The 21,185-nt window shown below is 37.2% G+C and overlaps 3 protein-coding genes across 5 annotated transcripts in view; 1 reads left to right on the forward strand and 2 right to left on the reverse strand.

Moving 5' to 3' along the window:
- selenoi (selenoprotein I) overlaps positions 1–3,043 on the reverse strand; it is a 9,921-nt gene extending 6,878 nt beyond the window's left edge. The window contains exons 1-3 of the mRNA XM_024290955.2: positions 2,837–3,043; positions 1,189–1,257; positions 733–841 (exon numbers count right to left, since the gene is read on the reverse strand). Of these exons, the coding sequence (XP_024146723.1) occupies positions 733–841; positions 1,189–1,257; positions 2,837–2,893 (235 nt within the window). The 5' untranslated portion in view covers positions 2,894–3,043. The remainder of the gene's footprint in view (positions 1–732; positions 842–1,188; positions 1,258–2,836) is intronic.
- Positions 3,044–3,190: 147 nt separating this feature from the next.
- ost4 (oligosaccharyltransferase complex subunit 4 (non-catalytic)) lies at positions 3,191–4,374 on the forward strand. 2 transcript variants are annotated; one of them, XM_024290957.2, is made up of 3 exons: positions 3,191–3,326; positions 3,987–4,122; positions 4,268–4,374. In XM_024290957.2, the coding sequence occupies exon 2, from the start codon at positions 3,988–3,990 to the stop codon at positions 4,099–4,101; it is 114 nt and encodes a 37-aa protein (XP_024146725.1). In that variant the 5' UTR covers positions 3,191–3,326; position 3,987; the 3' UTR covers positions 4,102–4,122; positions 4,268–4,374. The 2 variants fall into 2 exon arrangements, with proteins under 2 accessions (XP_024146725.1, XP_024146724.1); XM_024290956.2 differs by having other exon boundaries at positions 3,201–3,326; positions 4,264–4,374.
- Positions 4,375–4,425: 51 nt separating this feature from the next.
- Positions 4,426–18,306, reverse strand: agbl5 (ATP/GTP binding protein-like 5). 2 transcript variants are annotated; one of them, XR_002921241.2, is made up of 17 exons: positions 18,011–18,306; positions 17,135–17,420; positions 16,892–17,063; positions 16,654–16,820; positions 15,018–15,195; positions 14,727–14,905; positions 14,165–14,636; positions 13,921–14,090; positions 11,960–12,095; positions 11,670–11,881; positions 11,315–11,496; positions 9,716–9,892; positions 7,800–7,915; positions 7,682–7,734; positions 7,481–7,598; positions 5,246–5,373; positions 4,426–5,174 (listed from the first exon to the last, which is right to left on the reverse strand). XR_002921241.2 is itself a non-coding variant. In XM_024290952.2 (17 exons), the coding sequence occupies exons 2-17, from the start codon at positions 17,347–17,349 to the stop codon at positions 5,100–5,102; spliced, it is 2,793 nt and encodes a 930-aa protein (XP_024146720.1). In that variant the 5' UTR covers positions 17,350–17,420; positions 18,011–18,306; the 3' UTR covers positions 4,426–5,099. The 2 variants fall into 2 exon arrangements, 1 of the variants encoding a protein (XP_024146720.1); XM_024290952.2 differs by having other exon boundaries at positions 7,438–7,598.
- Positions 18,307–21,185: the final 2,879 nt, after the last annotated feature.

Here is a 21,185-nt window from a genome sequence, read left to right on the forward strand (position 1 = left end):
GATGCAACCCTTAATAACCAATCGGACTGGCCCTCTTCGCGACCAATCGGACGAAACTCGTCGTGACCAGTCGGACGCAAGCCTTCGCGACCAGTCGGACGCAACCCTTCGCGACCAGTCGGACGCAACCCTTCGCGACCAATCGGACGCAACCCTTCGCGACCAATCGGACGCAACCCTTCGCGACCAATCGGACGCAACCCTTCGCGACCAATCAGATGGAACTCTTCGTGAGCAGGCTTCACCTACTTTTAATCAAGGCATCTGATTGGCCAGTTTATAACTTGAATAACTTGCACTACAGAAAAAAATATATCATGAAAAGAAATTAGGATTAGCAAAAACATGCTACAAAAATGATCAGAGCAATAATGGTTATTCTGACAATTTCTCTATAGAAGTCTATCAATACTTCCTGTTTGGAACGCCAAAAGGGAGGGGTTACTCAGTCCAGTTCTCATATACAGTCAAGGCAAATAATTGAGCAACAATTAATGACAAAGTAAACATGGCTTTATCTGGTGTTTGGTTTAGGTCATGGGGCGACGTGGCAACGCCGATAACTCCTTGTGTGCATTACCAACAGTTTGAGATCACTTTAAACCAGATTATACAACATGCTTCCATAAAAAATGGACTTTGTCCTCAATGAACATAAAAAAAAAAATCTTTGAAAGCATTACTAATGGCACCAATACTCCCACATGCAGGAGGACAAAGCAAATGACTCACAAGAAGCAGTGAAGTTAAAGTCGTAGAAGGCCAACATGACGAAGTTCAACACGAGAAACATGAAGCCGGTGAATGTGATGAGGTTTGGAGCCAACCATGTCGGTAGAAACTGGAAGACAAAAGGGAAAATTATGTTGGCTTTTTTTTCATTAGGGTTTTTTTCTTATGATTGAGGACGTATATTAAGAAAATTTATCTAAAATTGAATTTGAGTGTTTTTTTTATCATTTAAATTGCTGTAAATCAGGACCAGACAGAAAATGCTGTTTGAAAAAGAGCTTATTTGATGGGCCGGCCTCAAGTTACCCCAGGCCCACGTGGGGGAGTAAAGAATATTTTACGGCAGACAACACACGGTTCGAAGTGAGTGCAGCCTCCAGACGCCCTCTTGTCATCGTATCACAGCAGACGGCCGGAAACCTCATGAATGATGGAGCACAAATGGGTCTTTCTCACCTTCACCACAGAGTTCCAAAAGGGGTGCATGACGTAGACGGACAGCGGATTCGTGTCCACGGCACTGTACTGCAGAAACACACAAATGTTTATTATTTTATTTATGAATATGCTTCCCATTTGACAGCCGATCATCGTGCACATCAAAACAAACATGACTCCAGTCGCTGTAACTTTAGACAAGCGTGGAAAAGTGGAAGAAGATCCAGCGTCTCTTATCAGATGATCATAGTATTTCAGTGTGTAGCTGCTTCACCAAACATCCTTTATTTTTCTACTTTTTTTGATGGACATAGTGTTTTTGTTTCCCTTGTAGAAGAAGTTTGACTCCAAATTTGCTGTGTTTACTACAAATAATGCAGCTGTTTATGCTAGCAGGAACACAAATAAAGTTTTTTTTTCACATATAAAAGCTGCATAAATAATATTAATGGTTTTCTGCAGAAGTTTCTCTGAAGAGTTTGAATGATCCTCCGTCTTTTTCACTTCTCTTATCATAACATTCCTTGTTGGCCATGTGCTTATCTTTACAGGAAGTAACCAGACAATGAAACATTGTTACCAAGAAAAAAAAAATATTAAAGTTTATTAAGCTTTTTCAACAACACATAGCATGGTGATTATTCAATCACATTTTATTTGTTTTTTTTAAAATGACAGTCTTTGTAAATTATAACATTTTTCACGATCTATTAAATTGAAACAATTTAAAGTATTCCAAGTATCTTAGTGCAACATCCATTCCTATAGTCACAAACAGGTTTTCTAGCTTATATCTCAAAATATTTGACATTTTTACGTTACAGCTACATTCAACTATGTAATTTGTAACATCTAACTAAAAAACAAAAAGTGTTTTTATCCCAGCGCTGCGTGGAGATGGACTGCAGCAGCGCGAGATGATGCCTGTCAGAGGATGCTGGGAAAGCTAAAACCCACGAACCAAAATTTCCGCTTCAAAAATAGATTAAAATGACTTTTTTTTTTTTTTTACACATTTCGAAACAGCAGCCGCAAATAAAAATGAAAAAATATTGATTCTAGACATCTACCAGCAGAATAAAGTACTTATCGATTAGCCCTTACACCAATATAGAAACCAAGCTAGGTTTTTATTTAACTTCCGGTTAAAGTTTTCAAAATAAACTTTCAAATGTGAAACCTTTTTAGGTCCATTTCCTATAAATTGTCAGGTGAATTGTTTCTGATAATGAGCAACTGTTACGCACATGGCGACATAGATTAACTTTAAATCTAAAACGTACAAGCGTAAATGTCTCACTTTCATTGACGAGTATATGAAATAATTAATACGGCAAAAATATTTTAATTTGTCAACATTTTATCTAATAAATAAAAGAAAGTAATGTATCAAATAAATAAAAGTAAATAAGTAATAAAAATACCATAAAAAAGTCTGAATGGTGCTTGACGTTCAAAATCAATGGTTATAGATAACGACTGTATTATCTCCTGAGAAATAGGACAAATAAACATTTCTCCGAAACAATAAATCAGATTTTATTTTACTTTATGAGAATCTGAGCAACAGCTAAAGTTTTTTCATCCAACTTTACGTGTCACTGGAGAAGCGCTATAAGGATCGTGACGGCTAGCGGCTACCATGCTATCAGTCCACTATCCTTACCTTATATTTGTCGAAGCCGGCGAGCTGCTCCTGAGTGACATATTCGTATAGAGCCATGGCGGTACAGTTTGGCTAATCGACGAGACAAATAAATATGTCTTTTCGGAATTACAAATCCTTATCGTTAGCCGCCGCCGCCGTCGTTCACCGGGTGAGGCGGTGTCGAACTACGGAACCACTCCTGCTGTACGGAGAACCGAAAGGGTCAAAAAGTCCTAAATGACAATCGTTACATAGATTACGCATTTATTTTAACTTAGAGAAAAATAAACACGTGTTTGATTACATGTAAAATACAAAAATAACATATATTAGCTATTGTACTTGAGATTCGCGTTTTTAATCATTTGTATAAATATTTATACATCGAAGCTCTTAAATGTGACGTGGCCTTCCGCTTTAACCGGAAGCAGAAAGGAATTTGTGTGGAGCTGAGCAGCCGCATCATCTCTCGAACTGAAGAGGAAAAAAAGCATATATACGGCAAAAGGTAATGACTTAATCGTACTCTACTTAAATATTACCATATATTCACATACATTTGATAGTTTTATTTAAAATGATCCGTAAATAATCCGTTTTAGCTTGTAATGTTTTGCTAGCTAGCAAACTAGCTAACAGTGATGGATAAATTGGATTGGAGGAAAAATTTGTTTTCTCTCGATATTTTTCCTTTTTTTTGTTAGTTGATATTTTAGTAGTAGATTTCCCATTATAAAAAGTAAAGTGTTTTAAAATGCAATGTGACATTCGATATATCACTGCTTAAGCCATTTTTCCAGCTTTTCTTGTCAATTTAATAATGAAATCACACACAAAAAATACTTATGGAACCGTTTTTTCATTATATATTTCGAATAAATCAAAGTCAAATGGCTTTTCATTTGTACTTAAGTGTGTGCTTCCATTGAATGGTTTAAAACACACTGATAATTCTTGGATTTTTTCACCCCACAATTACTAATTATGGCTAGTGAATGTTGGCTAGATCTCAAGTCATATCAGGATTCTGTGAATCCGCAGACATTTAATGCACCATATAATGGACAAACCAATACTTGTTTCCATATAATCTAATCTAAATAATTTTATTTTTTCGTCTCATCTCATTTAATTTTCTTACATGTTTGTTTTTGTTCTTTATTCCCAGAATGGTGACCGACGTGCAACTGGCGATCTTTGCCAACATGCTGGGGGTGTCCTTGTTCCTGCTAGTTGTCTTATACCATTATGTTGCTGTAAATAACCCCAAGAAACAAGACTAACCATCCAGAATGACATGAGAGGTGGGACTCTTTATTGGATCATCCATGAGTAAATATGCTGCAAATTTGAGTCTTTTAAATTGTACAGTTTCCATTCTAAACAGTTAATAAAAGATTGTTTTGATGCGTTCCACTTACCCATACTTCTCGGTTCTCTTCCAGACAGGAACCCAAGTCGGCGCCTCTGAAAATGCCATTCTTCCCATCCTGACAAATTCCAACCTTCTGTTTGCACAGCGTTTGTTTATAATAAACATGAGTGAATTGATCGTTCTTTGGAAATTGCTCATTTTTTCTGCTTACAAGCACTGTGAAGCTAAAGTGTTCTGAGTTGATATATTTTTATTATTCAAAGTTATATTTTCCAACACAGTACAGTCATCAGTCTTAATATAACAGTCTGGTTAAATAAAACAGTCAAAATAAAGAGTGTCAGAAAAGGTGAGGATACTAGACAAATGCCCAACTTTGGATTCCAGTGCTTCTTTCCCCATTACATTATCAAAAACTATCAGTAGAAATGTAATTGATCCACTTGTTGGTTATTTGTTTCACCAGTTAATCCACAATTTTGACTTGTAAATGTATTTGGATATGTGAACAAGCACAAACAATCACATGAATCTGATATTGAGAACTTTTTAAAATGAAGTTTAAATATATGTATATAAAAACTGCTACAACTCCAGCTTTCCAATAAAAATAAGTGAGAAAAAGTTAAAATATAAAGCCTCTGCTGTCAAAATAAAAAAAGTGAATAAAAAGACTTCAGTGCATAAACATTGATATCAGTACTGAGGGGCAGCAGAGACCAAAACAAAGTTTACAGATGTAAAGTTTGTGCCGTCCTCCCCACTGTTAGGCAGTGAGGAAAGGCACTTAACCCTCATCTCCTTCAGTCAAAACTCTCTTAGTGTTTCAGTAAAAGTAACATTTTGATATTGCACATAAAAACATGTTTTTCCTACTCGGTCGGTTTGAGAATGTGTGCGTGACCCTCAGCAGGCTTCTCCACACAGGGTCAACGTTTCACACATGTTCACAGCTTCCGGCACGGCTTCAGTTCCCTCGGCCTTCAACGGAAACGTCACACTTTACTGTTACGATTCACCTGTTCTGTCTTCTACCAGTTGATGGTTTTTACCTGCTGCAGAGCTGCTTCTCCCGGTGGAGAAGTCTTTAGAATAGTTTCTGCTCCGTAGTGGAGACTGCCGTCGGAGGTGTTCAGGGACGCCGCGGCGAGCTGCACGGGCCGCTCTTTCTCAGATAAACCTGTAAATGGAAACGACTTCTTAATCACTGTTTAAATGTGGCGTCAGATTACATGTCTAAATGTAATCAGATTGAGCAAATTTACTTTAATTCAAAACAATCTCCTCCAAACCCAGCAATATTTTGAATACCCATAAATTATAAGTTTATGTACATTTTATGAGAATATTTTGTTAATTTAAGACTCTGGAGGAACACTTTTATCCCTCTATTGTGGCTTTTTAGCTTTTACAAAAGAAAATACTTTGATTAAATAATAGATTTTTAAAGTTCAAACTTAAGTGATCTAATTTATGTAACAACTACTTGCACCACTGCTGACATTACATTAAAATCAAGAGATTTTGAGGTATTTTCCACTTTTTATTATTTCAAAGATATCAGATAATTGACCAAAATGATTGCAACATGTTTAATCTACTGTCAAAGTATTTACTTTCTGACTTGTGGGCCACAAAGAATTCCTAAAATCATAATTTTGATTTAAAAAATCAATATATAGACCTTAAAACAGAACAATTTAATAGTTTTTAATTTGGTTTTAGCTCTAGTTTTAGTGCCAATTGCAGGAATTGGTTGATGTCCTTCAGGGAAAAATGAATCCTTGGAGGAACGGTTCAAGTGCTGTTCGAATGACTTGGGAAATGACCGTCCGACTCGGAAAACACACAGAAAAATAATAAAATATTAACAGCACATGAATGCAGAACAACTGTTTGCACCCAAACTAAGGTCAATTTGCTAGTAGTGCGCCATCTATGGAGAGAAACCAGAAATAAAAGGAAAATATAAATAATATTTTAGTTTGACGGGCCAAATTAAATAAATAACTATAGTTTGCCCACTCCTGATCTAAATCTGTTCAGAGCTGACGTTCTTAAAGGTATAGGCTTTTTAATGGATTTTACACCAATGTTGTCATGTTTATGTTCAATAATAAAAAGAAAATAAAGGTGCATCAAAAATCATAATAGAAAACGCTTTATTTGACTTCACGTTTTTAATTTAAATTTAGATTTTCTGCAGCAGGAGGATCTTTATTGAGATGGGGTGGGTTTTATTTTGAAAGGATCTCATATGCACTGCAGTCTAAAGTAAAACAAATATATCTTTTTTAATATTCAAAAGCAACATTTAATAAATTAAAGGTATAATGCTACAAAAAATGTAAAAAATAAACGAATAAAGTGGGGCTTTATAATAAGAAACTGGACAAAATGTTTGCCGTTTAAAGTCGTATATCAAACTCCACGCACGCAATGGACGTTTGACGGGTGCAGGACAGTCTCTACGCCTCCTGAAACCTCTCCTCTATGCTTTTGAAAGTATTCTTACACTCCTAAAACTAGTTCTGCCCCTCGTGGAGCGTCTCCTGCGCTTGAGTGAAACTCAACGTTGAAGGAAAAAAAAAAACTGGAAATATCCGCATATTATTTGTTTTTCAAATTAAAACTAAAAATGAAAAGAGGGAAACATGACTGCTTACTTATTTATTAATTTCTAAATACTGTAGTAAAACAAATCATTTTATAAAATTGAAAATGAAGCAAAAACATAATTAATGTTTAAATTCATTTTCTAAGAAAAGTGTTAAACTGTGAGGAAAACACAGAAAGAGGAACTCTTAGGAGGTGGAGCGGAAGTAGTTTGGTGTCAAAAATCGTAACATATTGAATTTAAAAGTTCTTTTTTGATTTAATACTTTAATGGGAACACAAATAATTTATCTGTTTCTCTATAATAATTTAGAAAATGATCATTATATGAAACAGTCACTTTTAATTTTATGTTTTTACTTTGAAAAACAAATGATACACAGATCCAGTTGTGGTGTCAGTATCGCCGTAGCAACGGTAATGGGGCGGGGCAAATTGAAAAGGGACCAATCACATGCAGGTATCCATTTTGGTTTTTTTTCCACGAGCTCGATCGGTTCCACGAGCGTGTAGGGAGGCAGAATTGTGTCTGTGGAACGTTTGATAAATGAACTTTTGGAGTAAATTTAACCCTTTAATCATCAGAGGTTGCAGATTCCTAGAGTAGACAGCAGGTGAGAGGACACACCTGAGAGGTGTTTGTGCAGCCCGGGTCGTAACAGCTTCCACACCTTCATACCGGTCAGAACTTCACTTTCCGAGGAGGTCTTTGTGCCACGCAGGGGCGGGGTGTCCATAGACCCCGCCCTCCGGACGGGGATGCGGCTGGCGTTCGGCTGCAGCTCAAACCTGCATCAACATCAAGAACAAAACGCTAAAACAAACAGAATCTGCCTCCACCTTAAATTAATTTAAATAAATATTGAACCTACTTTCGAAACTTGATGGATGAGAGGATGTGTGCCGCCCCCAGCTCTTTAAAAGTCTAACAAAACAATAAAACGTCACGACCTGAAAACAAGATTTAGGAGGTTGAACTTGTGGACAGACCTCTGCGGGCTGACGGGGGTTGGCAGGAGCTCGACCCGCACGCCTAGAACACACGGGGAACGGGATTCTGGACCAGTCGGCGGGTTCTCCGGCTTTGAAATCTGGACAGCTGAGGCCTGTCGATGACAGAAAAGAGAAGAAAACTTCAGTCTATGTGAGCTGCTTCAGGAATTCAGTCAACGCGAGTCAGAAGGTGTGAAGATCTGGTGTGTGCAGACACTTAAAGAGAGCAGAGGACACACAGGCTTCACAAACGAGAGTTTATTCCAGAAACATTGAAGAAGGGAGATACAGATACAAGGACGAACACATTAAAGGAACCATAAAGACCTAACACACACTGAAGCACCACTTCCATCATCTGTTCGTTAGGATTTCGCTGCTTTTTTGCCAAAATTAAAAAACTTTAGCTGTTTTCTAGGACATTATTTGTGCAAAAGTTCATTAGAAATTCAATTTAGCATTTTTTGTTGCTCTTGATTCATTTGAATAAAGAAATACTATTAACTTTGAGCTTAATTCTCTTAATATATTATCAGAAAAAATGCATTAAAGACGATTTTCATCAGAGTGGGGCTTTAGAAGTGTATTTCCCCAATTTGCTGAAGAAAACGGAACAAAAAACACGTTTTTAGTGTAATCATAAAAGCATTTCCTAACTTTTATAGGAAATCATCACAAAACCTTCTTCCTTTGAAAAAAAAAAATCATTCATTTGTTCTCCAGAGTTCCAAAAATCACTGATTGACCTAAACTGCGTCTGTGATGCAAATAAAAACAATTCTAAGCTTCAAATCTGGTCACAGCATCATCAAAAGTCCCAAACATTCACCTTAATATCAATGTTATCCAAACCACCAGAAGCTTAAAGAACCAGCTTCACAACAAGACGAGACGCGGCGAAGCGGCAGCTACACACCAGAGCTACTTCTGCTGCTAACAAACCGCCTCCGGCCAGAAAACTTTATCGACAACGTCACAACGAACAAAACGAGTATTTTCCACAAATTATTCCATTTACAGATGAACAAAGACAATTTTATATAAATAAATGAGCAAATATAACACTTTATATTTAAACAAACCACAGTTTTGATATTTAGAGCTGTTCACAAACACTTTTCTTTCATCTAAATGAGGATTTCAGTCCAAATCAGGACTCTGGCAGTAAGCGACTATGACAGCACCACAGTTTCACTTCGTCTTGACTCTGAAGTGACTCAGGCGAGCATCGACCTCAAAGCGGGTCAGAACTCTGACACGCCGCTCTTTTTCACTAGAGGTTAAAGGTCATCTGTGATAGGCTAAGGCCTTCTGTGACTGGACAATGCTTTTATTTTGAAATGATACAAACAGAAAAAGTGCAATAAATTATCCCACTTTTTTTTCTTTAACTTGTTCGATGAAAAATAAATAAGTGCAAAATTCAATTTTATGGATTTTTACAACTAAATTGTCAATAATTTTCATTAAAAAAACACAATAAATGTCTGAAAGTATAAAATAAAATTCATAGAGTAATTTATGTTATTTTTATTACTGGAATCCAAACTAAAGCAGGAAATCTGAACCAAAAGTGAACTTTTTCTGCTAAATTTGATCACTTTTCATGAACTAAAAGCTGTGAGGACATCAGCTGAGCTAGCACCAGTAATTCTGCACACTTAGGTGAGAGCAGGTGACTGCAGGGTGAAAGGTCACACACCTGTCGGAGAGGTCACCACCCACTCACACCCACATTTACGCTCAGAAAAAAGGGTCTCCTCAGTCCGGGGTGGACCCCGTCGGGGAGCTGGAGGCGGGCGGGAGGCTCTGCAGGAGCAGGGGGCTCAGTTTGGAGAGCAGCGCGGGCCGGGGGAGGGCCTGGAGGGAGGGGAGCAAGCTGGAGAGGCTGGGGGGCTGAAGGGAGTACAGACCTGTCATGCTGACGGAGGCGGGGAGGGGGCAGGAACCTGCTGCGCACGTGGAGGAAGACGAGGACGAGGAGGAGGACGGGGGAGACGCTCGGGGGCAGGAGGGGGCGTGGCTGTTGGTGGGACACCGGAGGATGGAGCGGAGGTGGGCGGGGCGTCTTTTCTCCTGAGCCTTAGAGTCTACGAGGAACAAATGATCGATCAATCATCCTTCTGCAAGAAATTTTATTTTTTAAGGAGATTTTCTTCAAAATTGACCAAAACTTTTAGGTTTTTAAACTGAAAATATAGTTTTAAGTCCACCGATAGTTAACCGACTAAAACTTTTTGACTGTTTCTGGTGTAAATTAGACTAAATTCTAATAAGTTTTCAATAATAAATTATATCAATAAAACTGTTTTTGCTAATAGAAATATCATAAAACAAAATTAAAAGCTTGAAAACTCAAACACAAAGTCAATTAATTATCAGTTTGACACCTAAATATTTAACATAAGAACACTTCATTTATTATTTTTTCCCATATGTGTTAAAATAGTTCACTTTCTGCACTAAAAGCTCAAACTGCTTCGTGTAAAAGTTTAAAGGAATGACTAATAGTTTTAGTCATTTGACTTTTTTAGAATCTCCCGATATCGATACTTTTATAACACATTAAAACAGCGAATAAACAGATTCACGATTTTTATTTCATTAATTTATTTTATCATCTACCATTTAAATGGAGCAGTTCATTGAAGTAGATTCAACAATCAAGAAAAAAAGAGTGCAACTATCAACTAGAATAAAGTAATAAACGTAAAAATAAAAAGAACAATTAACTATTGATGAGTGGTGATAATGTGTCATGTGAGAAATTAGATTTAGAATCATCAGAACTATCATTTTTCTATTAAAAACTCCTAAAACTTAAAAACAATTCATCCAACATTGTTGCTGTAGCATAAATATGATTATGAATATTCATGACAACCATTTATTAGTTTTTAGTTTGCATTTTGTTGACGGTCCCTTGACAACCATTTAATTCTCAAACACACACACACACACACATATATATATATATATATATAATGTATGCATCTATAGGTTTTTGTTTGCACTAATAGAGATGCTTTGCCTTCAGTTTTTAAGATTTATTAAAATATGCATTTATTGAGCCCAGAAGTGTGAATCTGTGATACTTTTCTAACTTTACTAAATTGTTTTTGAGCGCCTTATTCTGCTGCGCTTCACATAAAATAAAAAAGAAATCTCACGGAGCTGTTCATGATATGCAGACTTCTAGTAAAGAATTTAACTGATAAAATAAGCTTGAAATAAAAAGATCAAAATCTAATCAAATAAATATTCCTGACCAGAAAACAACATCTGAAAGTCTGAAACCATCCGATTGGACCCGATTTCCGATCACATGATTGGATTTTGGAGACAAGCAGATAAAATACGATAATTTTCTTTTTTTTATTTTTTTATTCTATTGTTCACAGTTTGTTTTATTTTGAAATATCTCGTATGCGTTGTTAAGTTGGCATGATCAATTAAATCCAATAAATCAAATTATTGCAGAATGTAGAATGCTACAGCAGAGGTGACCTTACCTTTGGCGGGCCCGTGCGCCTTGCCTCCACGGGCGCCGGCGTGCGTGCCGTTGTGCTGCCCTCGCGGTGCGGAGTAGCCAAAGGTGAAGCTGGGAGAGTTCTGCATTTTCGGGGAGGGCGTCTGGCTGCTGTTGCAGTGGGTGCGGCTGAGCGCATTCTCCGACGTCGATCCGGACAGACAGCTGCTTCGGCGAAAGACAGAACAGAAATCCATGAGTGAGCGTCCCGCTTTGAGAAGGAGAAAGAGCTTTGGTTCTCAGATTGTCTACGCCGCTCGCTTTTATGCTTTAGAAATAACTAGAAAACGAGTATGGTGAGAAATCTGGAGGACGAAGTGGAGTCTGTTTGTACTGACATGTTGAAGTTTTTGGGTGGAGACGCCTTCATGGCGTTGTTGAGGACTTTTGGGGGAGCGTGAACGTGCACGTTCGGGCCTTTGGTGTTGCGGACGTGCTTGAGGAGCCAGGCGCGGAGATTTGTTAGGCAGGTGTGCTCCGACAGCACAAGCCGAGGCCAAGGGTTACATTCTGCCATGTCCAGAGCCGCGACGGCCACGGCACGCCCCACCTGGTGGACAACAGGATCATTACAGCCACGTGACGAGGAAAACTTCATAGAAAGAGCAGCTAACACTGAACTCCTCACCTGCTCGAATATTTCTGGAGTGTACTTTGGAGGAAACGACGAGGGTGGAGGAGGCGTTGCTCGTCCGCTGTCGTGGCAGGCAGGTGGAATTGTGTTCATGGTTTTTCCTGTGTTGTAGTTGCACTCTAACGTATAACTTTTCACAAACAGAAACAGTTAAAAAGTAAATATTTTGAAGCACCTCGAAACAACAAATAATAACTACAAAAGTTGCATTTCCTGCGATAATTCCTTCCTTTTTCTTAAATGTGGTCACTGAAGATGCTAAAGCGATTTAGTTTGAATTGCAGAGTAACGTCCTGAACGTGCTGAACACTTTGATACCAATATTGCATAGCTTTTAAAACGTTTGAAAAATTTTGTTGAAAAAAAATCACAAAAATTTCAAAAATCTTACCAAAAGTACAAACATGCTGAATATTTTGGTACCAAACGTCCATAGGTTTCAAAACTGTTCAATGAATTTGAAGAATTACCAAAAAAAAAGAAAAAAAGGGCAACATTACGAAAAATTTCATAAAATTTAAAAATACCAAAGTCCAAGCATAAATGTCCTGAATGTGCCGAACGTTTTGATACCAAACTTGCATAGGCTTTAAAAGTGAACAAAAAATAGAAACATTTCTTGAAATCCAAAAATCTAAAATATTACAGAAAGGTTAAAAGTACAAGCATGAATCTCCTGAATTTTCTGAACGTTTTGATACATAACTTGCATAATTAGCAGAAAGTGCACAAAGAATTTAAATAATGTATTTAAAATTTTCAAAAATAGCCAAAAATTTAGATAATGTATAAAAGATATGAATACCATGAATACCAAAGTACTAGCATGATTGTTCTGAACGTTTTGATACCAAACTTGAACAGGTTTTAAAAGTGCAAAAAAATTTGAAGAATTTCTTGAAAAAGTCGCAAAAGTTGCGAATAATTTAAAAAATGCGTAAAAAGCATGAATACCAAAAATTACAAGCATGAACGCCCTGAATGTGCTGAATATTTGATACCAAATTTGCAGAAAGTGCACAAAGAGTTTGAAACATTTTTTAACAAAATTGCAACAATTGCAAAAATTCTGAAAATGCGTAAAAAGAATTAATACCAAAAGTAAAAGTGTGCATTACCTAAACATGCTAAACTTGTTGATACCAATATAGTAAATGTTTGAAAAATGTCTTCATATTTTTTTTAACATTTTAAAATGAGTAAAAAGTAAGAATAAAAAAAGTACAAGCAGAAGTATCCAGAAAGTGCTGAATGTTTTGATACCAAAATCCAAAGGTTTAAAAGTGCACAAAGAATTTGAATTTTTTCTTTAAAAAAAAAAAAATTGGCAAAATATGCCAAAAAATTGGAAATGCGTGAAAAGTATGAATACCAAAAGTACAAGCATGACTGTCCAGAACGTGCTGAACATCTCGATACTAAGAAAATGCAAAGAATTTGAAGTTTTCTTGAAAAAGAAAAAAAAATCTCGTAAAAATTGCAAATTTTTTTTGAAAATGTGCAAAAGGAAAAAAATCCCAAAAGTACAAGTATAAATTACATAAATGTGATAAAGGATTTGAAAAATTTCTTAAAGAAAAAAAAAAAAAAAAGCAAAAATTACAAACATTTTGGAAAACATTTTTCGTAAAAATCATGAATACCAAAAGTACCGGTATGAATGTCCTGAACGTTTTAACACCAAACGCATTAGTTTTAAAAGTGCACAAAGAATTTGAAATGTTTCTTAAAAAAATGCAAAAACTGTAACATTTTTAAATCTGTAAAAGGTATTGTAAAATCTCAAGAACCGTGAAGTTTACTAATACCCAGAGAACAAGCAGCAATGCCCTTAACGAGCTGAGCTTTTAGGTGTCAAAAAACATACGAAAGTGTAAATAAATAAATAAAAACAGGATCACAATGGTCTAAGTGCACAACAATCATTTGCAGAGCAGCAGTTCGTTCGTCCTGACCTGTGAAGCAGCCCGATGGCTTTGTGAATGGCCACACGGCCGCTGCCTTCCTTAGACTGGCCGTCCCTCTTGTCCCGCGCGTACATGTTCTTCTCCGAGAAGTTGCAGCCCAGGAAATCAAAGTGGGCGGAGTTGACAGCGATCAGTCGGGGGTAGAGCATGTTCTCCACCTGGAAAGAGAAAAACGACCTTCAAAGAACTTTCCCTAAGTTTCCCTTCCTGGATCAAAAACTAAACAAAGTACCTGCTGGCTCTCATCCGGAAGGCTGTTTCCATACATGAAGCACCCCCGCTTTGAGGCGTGGCCGTGCAAGTCCACATAATAAGCCACGCCCCCTTCCCGGGGAGGTATCGATTCCGGTTCCTCCACCTGCGGCACCACAACATCCGCCGACTCCGCGTCGTGCTCTCCTTTCACCACCTCCGCTGGGGTCCAGCTATTCTCCTCCGTCACCATGGAAACCACCGGCTGCGCCAGGGCGGCGTCCTTCTCCGCGTTCCGCTGGTTCAAGCTGACTTCCAGAGCGGTGAGGGGCGGGGTTTGGTGCAGGTTGGTGGGTTTCAGGGGAGCCTGAGAGTGCGTGCTGCCGTTGGCGCGCACGCGGTTGTGCGTGTGGTGGTAGAGCAGCAGGGCTTTGGCCGCGTAGATAGAGGGGTGCAGCTCGGGGCTCGGGTTCAAGTACTGTCGGTTCAAGTTCACGCCTCTGGAATCCGTTCTGGAGGGGGGAGGAAAAAAAGTTAATGCAAGCTCCAAAATTCTAAAACTAAAAGTTCAGTTTGAGTTATTCTGGGGTAGACCTTCTCACCTGTAGTGTCCACGGACGACCCCGTCCGGGTTGAGCATGGGGATGAGCTTGAACACAAACATGCTGCGCAGCACGTGTGCACGCGGGTCGTCTCGTCTCAGGATGAAGTTGAGGAAACCGTTAAAAACAAAGGAGGACGGCGTTTCCCCGGGGTGCACCCGGCTGGTGAGGAAGAAAACCTGCGGAGAACATCACGGAGAAGAAGCTTCTCAGACCATTCAGAAGGAGATCGGCATCATTATAACCAAACACCGAGAGGTTGGGATGGACTGATGGAGGTCAGACCGATACCCTCTTGCCGGCGAAGCGGTGTGGTCTGGGAGTGTTGGTGTCAGGAAACAGTTTGGGGAGACGGGCTTCTCTTTCCTCCTGCATCCTGCTGCAGTTGGTCACAGTGAGAAGGTCCACCCTGTTGCCATCGAGAGAGCGGCACAGCAGCTCCCTGTGGTAGTAAACCGCGCTGGCTGCACTGAGGACACAAACAAGGAGTTTGTAAATGAAAACTATTCCAGGTAGGAATGAAAGAGTATGAAAACAATAACAATTTGATCCTTGCAAAGATTTAAATCTCTGTTTTTGGACTTTTAGTCAAGAATGTTTTGTCTTATTAAGAGCTTGGATCTAAAAATAAGGAAATTATTATTGAAATGAGTCAAAATCCAAGAGCAGACCACGATTCAGAGTCAAAGCTTCACTAGAATTATTGGTTAAATGTGTTATTTAAATGTTAATTGTAGATGTGTCAATGATTAGTCGACGATGTCAACCAATCGCCAATTAATTAAAATAAAAATCCCCAAGTAATTGACCAAAAAATGTGTCGACTAATCAACTATTTAAAAACAATGTAGGCTAATAGACTACCAAAAATGTCAACTCATTGGCTTTAAAAAAAAAAAAAAATGCTGACTAATCAAGTGTCTTAAAAGAAATAGTTGACAATCAACAATTGAAAAAAAAAAAAGAAAAAAAGACAAATCGGCTATTTAAAAGAAAAACGGAATAAATAAAACTGCGACTAATTGACTATAAAACTGTTGGCTAATCCGTTATTTAAAAATCGCAGATCAATCAAGGATTAAAAAAAAAAAAAAACCACTAATTGACCGTCCTTGTCAAATAACCGACTATAAAAAAAAATGTGTCGACTAATCAACTATGTCAAAAAAATGTCGGCTTATTGACCACCAAAAATGTCAACTCAACAGCAATTTAAAAACTACCAACTAAACGACCATTTAAAAAAAATAACAACTAATCAACTAAAAATCGACTGCAAAAATTGTCGATGCTAATTTTTTTTATTATTATAATATTAATAATCACCAGTCACAAAGTCCTTTGATCACAAAAGGTGAAATTGAAATTCATGAGCGACAGACTTCAAATTTCAATTTCTGTGATCCCACTGTTCAGCTAGCACCATACATCATGCAAACCTCCACAAAAAAAAATTAAAAAGCACTTCCCCTTATGTAAAATACAATCCTAGACTAATCAGAAAAATAATCAATCGACTGCTAAGATAATCGCTTTTGACAGCCCTAGTTTACTATTTTCATCGTCGTCGTTTTGGAAACAAATGTAGATTTATGTTTGAAAAACAAGTGCTAGTTTTGGATTTTATGAGGATTTACTGTCAATTTATTGACTTTTTGGTCAAAAAATTGTCATTTCCACTTAGTTTTTTTTGTCATTAATCAAAATAATCCACAATTAATAAAAATAAATCAAAAAATAAAACTATTGAGGCAAAAATGAGTTGTACAACATTCCCTTTGTAGTAATTCTTCCTGAGAATTAACTTATTTTTTAATGCTTGCATTGACTTTAATACAAATGGACGATTTTATGACTTTCTAGTTTTAGATTCGTCTTCTTTATCTAATTTACTCCTCCTCTTTTTGCAGAGCAGACGTGTTTGTACCTGCTGGGACTGAGCTGAGCAGCGTTGGGGTGACTCTCGTCGAGCTGCTGCAGCATCTCCTGACACTCGGTGTAAGAGTAAGGGTAGCAGAAGGAGAAGAAGGTGGTGGCTCCTCGCGCCTCCGAGAGCCGGTGAGTGAACGAAAGCACAAACTGGTTGTCTGCGATCTAGAAAACAGGAGAAAGACGAAGACTCTTATAGATGCTTGTTGTGCTTCCACGTTTTTCACATTTTTTACCTCTGTTGTGGGTCTGTCTCGAATTCTTTCCCAACGGTTTTTCCCAGGTAATGTGCGGACAAGAGGAGCCATGCCCTGGCTGTAGAGCTTCCTCTGGTTGTTCATGTTCCTCACATTGATCTTCAGTAGCTTTCCAGGAGCTGCTCCCTTCACACTGAAGTAAAACCACGACCTAAAGGATTTACAGGCATCGTTAATTATTATTTATCTATTTTTGTTGAAGTGACATGTCATTTTTGTCACCTGTTTCCGTTCTCGTGCTCGGTGCCGGCGCAGTCTGGCTGCGTCCACACGTTGAACTCGTAGTCGGGGGCGAGGTGCGACCCCGAGGAGGAGCTTCCGCTGGAGGCCGTGTCCGAGGCGGGGCTTAGGTTGCCCTTCTCCACTTTTTCCACTCGGGCCAGGTTCCCCGAATCGAACTTGGAGCTGAAGACGATGTTGCCAAAACGAGCCTCCATGGTTCTCGATTCTGGTCTTCTTCTCCTCAAACCATTTCCTTAGTGTCAGCCATACGTGTGACATTGACAGCCTGTTAAAAAAGTTAGAGTTAATAACCAGTTTACATAAAAAATATAAATATAGGAGCGCACTAGTGATGTTTTATGAGAGATTCCCTGACAATCCCATTCAAAAATACTGAAGAAAACTCATTAATCAGGAGAATTCCATCAAAATGTTGCGTTCAAATGCTCACATATACTTCTTTTTCTTCCTTTTTTAAAGTAAAAAAATTCACATAAAGCCCTTTAATATGTAAAAAGAGGAGTTTTATTCTTTGATTTTCATGTCCTTGTCCAGCATTGGCATGGAGATCCAAGTCAACACAAAACAGCGACACGTAAAGGCCGATCGGAGAACTACAACCAAAGACCAAAACATCATCAAAGCATCAAATAGAATTCATTTAAAACAGTAAAAATGCAGATTTTAAATAAAGAAGACACATTTTTGGCTTAAATTGGTCGATTAATGGCATTATTTTTTAAAAAGCAACAAAGGGGCGGCGAGATCAGCTGACCCAGAAATCAGAGTAACGGGTCGGGTTCGGTGCACAACATTTACGCGTTTTAGACCGTGTTTGCTACACTAAACCGGGATAATAGTTTCAGAAAAGCTTACCACAAAGCCGAGTTTGATGCCGCCAATGTTCCACATAGCTAGCAAAAACGTTCTGAAGCTAGTCAGCTAATTTAGCCGCTAGCAGTCCTTGGTAAATAAGCTCAGAATTTTAACCAAAACGCGACTTTCTCACGTGCATCTAAAATACGAGCCTTTCTGGCTCGGACATGTAAACAGTCTGCCTCAAAAACATTATTTTGATTCGACGTTACGGTTTGTTGTCATCGTCCTTGTTCGAAACCCCCCTGATTCCGTCGCTTGGAGTGATGCGTTCACGACCGTCAGGGGAAAACGAAGCCGAGAAATTTCCTCGTTGTTGGAAGCAGCGAGCGGAGCGTTCACGGCTGCTCGGTATTTGGGAGCTTTAGACGCAAGTACCGCCAACTTCTGCTTTGGAATGCAGGTGTTTGGTGTTTTATAACCATAGAAAATATATATTGCTTGCTTTAGAGCGCACAATGTGAAAATTAATGGGATTTATTAAACTGAATTAAATCGAGGACTCTAGTTCGAACGGTACTTGAACGCATCACCCCGCTAATTGCCATTTGAGCAGATAAAAGCAAGACATTTATGCACGTTTTTTCTTAAACTTTTGACACATTTTTGTTTAGGTAAGTAATGTCACTGTTACCATATATTTATCTATGGAGTTTTTTTATTTCTGTTTGCAACATTTCTTTCTTCAATTTATTTTTTCTTTTGCTTCTTTCCTTAAATAACAGATAAAAAGTATCCCTTGTTGATAAAATACTGACTAATTCCTGAATTTTCTCATCTATACAGTGTTTTATGGATAGTAAAAGGTGGTGAATCAGAACTTATTTAATTCTCTACCTCACAATTCATTGCTTTAATGATGTAAAGACCCACTCTGATTATATTTTGAGCTATTTTCAAAGTGTTCCAAATGGTCTTTTAATTAATGTTTTTAGCCTGTCGTCCTGATTTCCCATAATTTGAGTTAAGAAATATTCAGAAATACAACTTTAAGTTTAATTTTCTTTACATATGTCCTCCATCATCAGACAAATGCCTCAGAGGTATGTTAAAAACACCAAAAACACAGTTTTCATAACTTCTAAATGTGTTTAATGAAATAATTTGTTGTTTTGCTGTTTTATTCAAAAAATTTTGGCTATGCTGATTACATAAACTAAAAGCAGTCTAGACGTCCTGAACTAGAAGGAAATTCTATTTTTTGCTCAGGTATGTGATTTTTTTGTAATTTATTTGAAGAAAATTGATTCAATTTCTGAGTATTTACTTGGTTTGATGGTGTAACTTCCAAACCCCTCACTAGGTGGAGCCAAAAACCACGGCTAGGACAAGATTCCTTGAAGATTAAAATGTCAAGATTACAGCAAACATGTCTTTATTTATTACTATGTAAAATATAAATCTGACACCTTCTTTTATTAAAAATAGAGACTTGTGTGTGTTTTTATGCAAACAGCAGGATTGTCTTTTAAATAATTCAAGGTTAGTTTGGTACCTTTTTAAAATAAAATATAAAAAACACATATATTTGCATTTAATGGCTTCAAATATATTTGCACTTTTGTGACATTTCTTCGGTTTTTGTCATGTACACAAGGGAAATCCATTTTTTTAGCACCACTTCACTGATCTCACCACATGAACATAAGAAATGTACATTGTGTAGTAACCTATAAAGTGGAAACCAGTTCATCTCCAGGATAAAACTTGCACTTAACTGAAAACTTTTTCCCTTTACTCTCAGCGAATTGGAAGCAAAATATGTCCAGTTGGTGAATGACCATATGAATTCATCCACGTCCATATTTACGTTCTTCATCTTACTTTGACCAATCTTCAATTCTGCATTAGCGTTAAGCATTAAGTCTTTTCACAAGTTAATTTGTTTTATTAGTCAACAATTGATTCACTGCTCCACAATGCAAGTAATGAAGTGATGAGAGTTTCTGTACTTTAGTTATTGTAGTTTAATATCTGAAATGTTAACTGTAAATTTACGTTACTCACAAAAGTAATTAAATTGCAGTAATTAGTTACTTTGTAATTTGTTACCCCCAACACTGTTCATTTGTGGGTTTGTCATGTTGAATTTTATTAAATAAATGTTTAAATTCTTCCACCAAACAAAGTCTCCTGAATTCTTGGGTCCTAAACCACCTGAAAACACATGTTTGAATAGGAAATGTCAAACATGTTTTGAGCTAAATTCAAAATATTTATGTGTTATTATTGTTTTTAAATTTCATTTTCATAGCACACAACAATAAATTACTTCATATTCTTGACTTTAGTGAACATGAAAGGGGGAAAAAAAGAAAACTTATTGTCGCTGCCCCATTTAACAAAATTATTTTTGCCAAATATATCTCTTTGTAAAACAAAATAAATGCATCAAATGGTTGGTAAAAGAACCCAAAGCTGACGGAAAAAAATCAAAATAAAACAAATAACAAAAAGAAGCAGCAAAAATGACAGTAAAAAAAATACATCAAATGCCTCAGAATTTTTTTTACAATACTTTTTCTCAGTATTCTAATAGCTCAAACTGTCTGAGCAGTTTTTGTTTATTGAAATGGATCTTTTTTATTGATTTATCAAGATTATTTCACAATCTGATACCTTGTAAGGAAATACTTTAATTTTCCAGCAGATATTGATAGGCGATACTTTCTATGTTTCCAAGATGCCGATATTGAAGTTTCTACTGTATAATAATGCAAAGTTTAGATTTCATTTTTGTTCAATACTAAGCATTCACATTATATGTGACATTTTTAACAAACAGCTCTCAGAGGAGCAAGTATCACTACAAAAACGTTGAAAGTGTGAGAACTTTCAGATGGTTTACAGACTGTTAGACATAACTGTAAACCATAAGCTCCCCATATTGCAAGAAATCTACTAGGAACAACATGTATCCAGAACTAAACATGGAGAAGCTGCATTCAGCTTCTATGCACCACAGATCTGGAACAGACTTCCAGAAAACATTAGATCTGCTGAAACACTCAGTGTCTTTAAATCCAGGTTAAAGACTCACCTGTTCTCTGTTGTATTTGATTAATATGTATTCAATAGTTTACGTCCACACTGTTTATCTATGCTTGTTTTAAATTAAAATCTTTTTACTTTCTTTTAATTTTATTTTAATGATCACATTTTTACTATTTCTTTT

This window comes from Oryzias melastigma, linkage group LG24 (assembly GCF_002922805.2).
Source record: "Oryzias melastigma strain HK-1 linkage group LG24, ASM292280v2, whole genome shotgun sequence".
NCBI classification, from domain to species: Eukaryota; Metazoa; Chordata; class Actinopteri; order Beloniformes; family Adrianichthyidae; genus Oryzias; species Oryzias melastigma.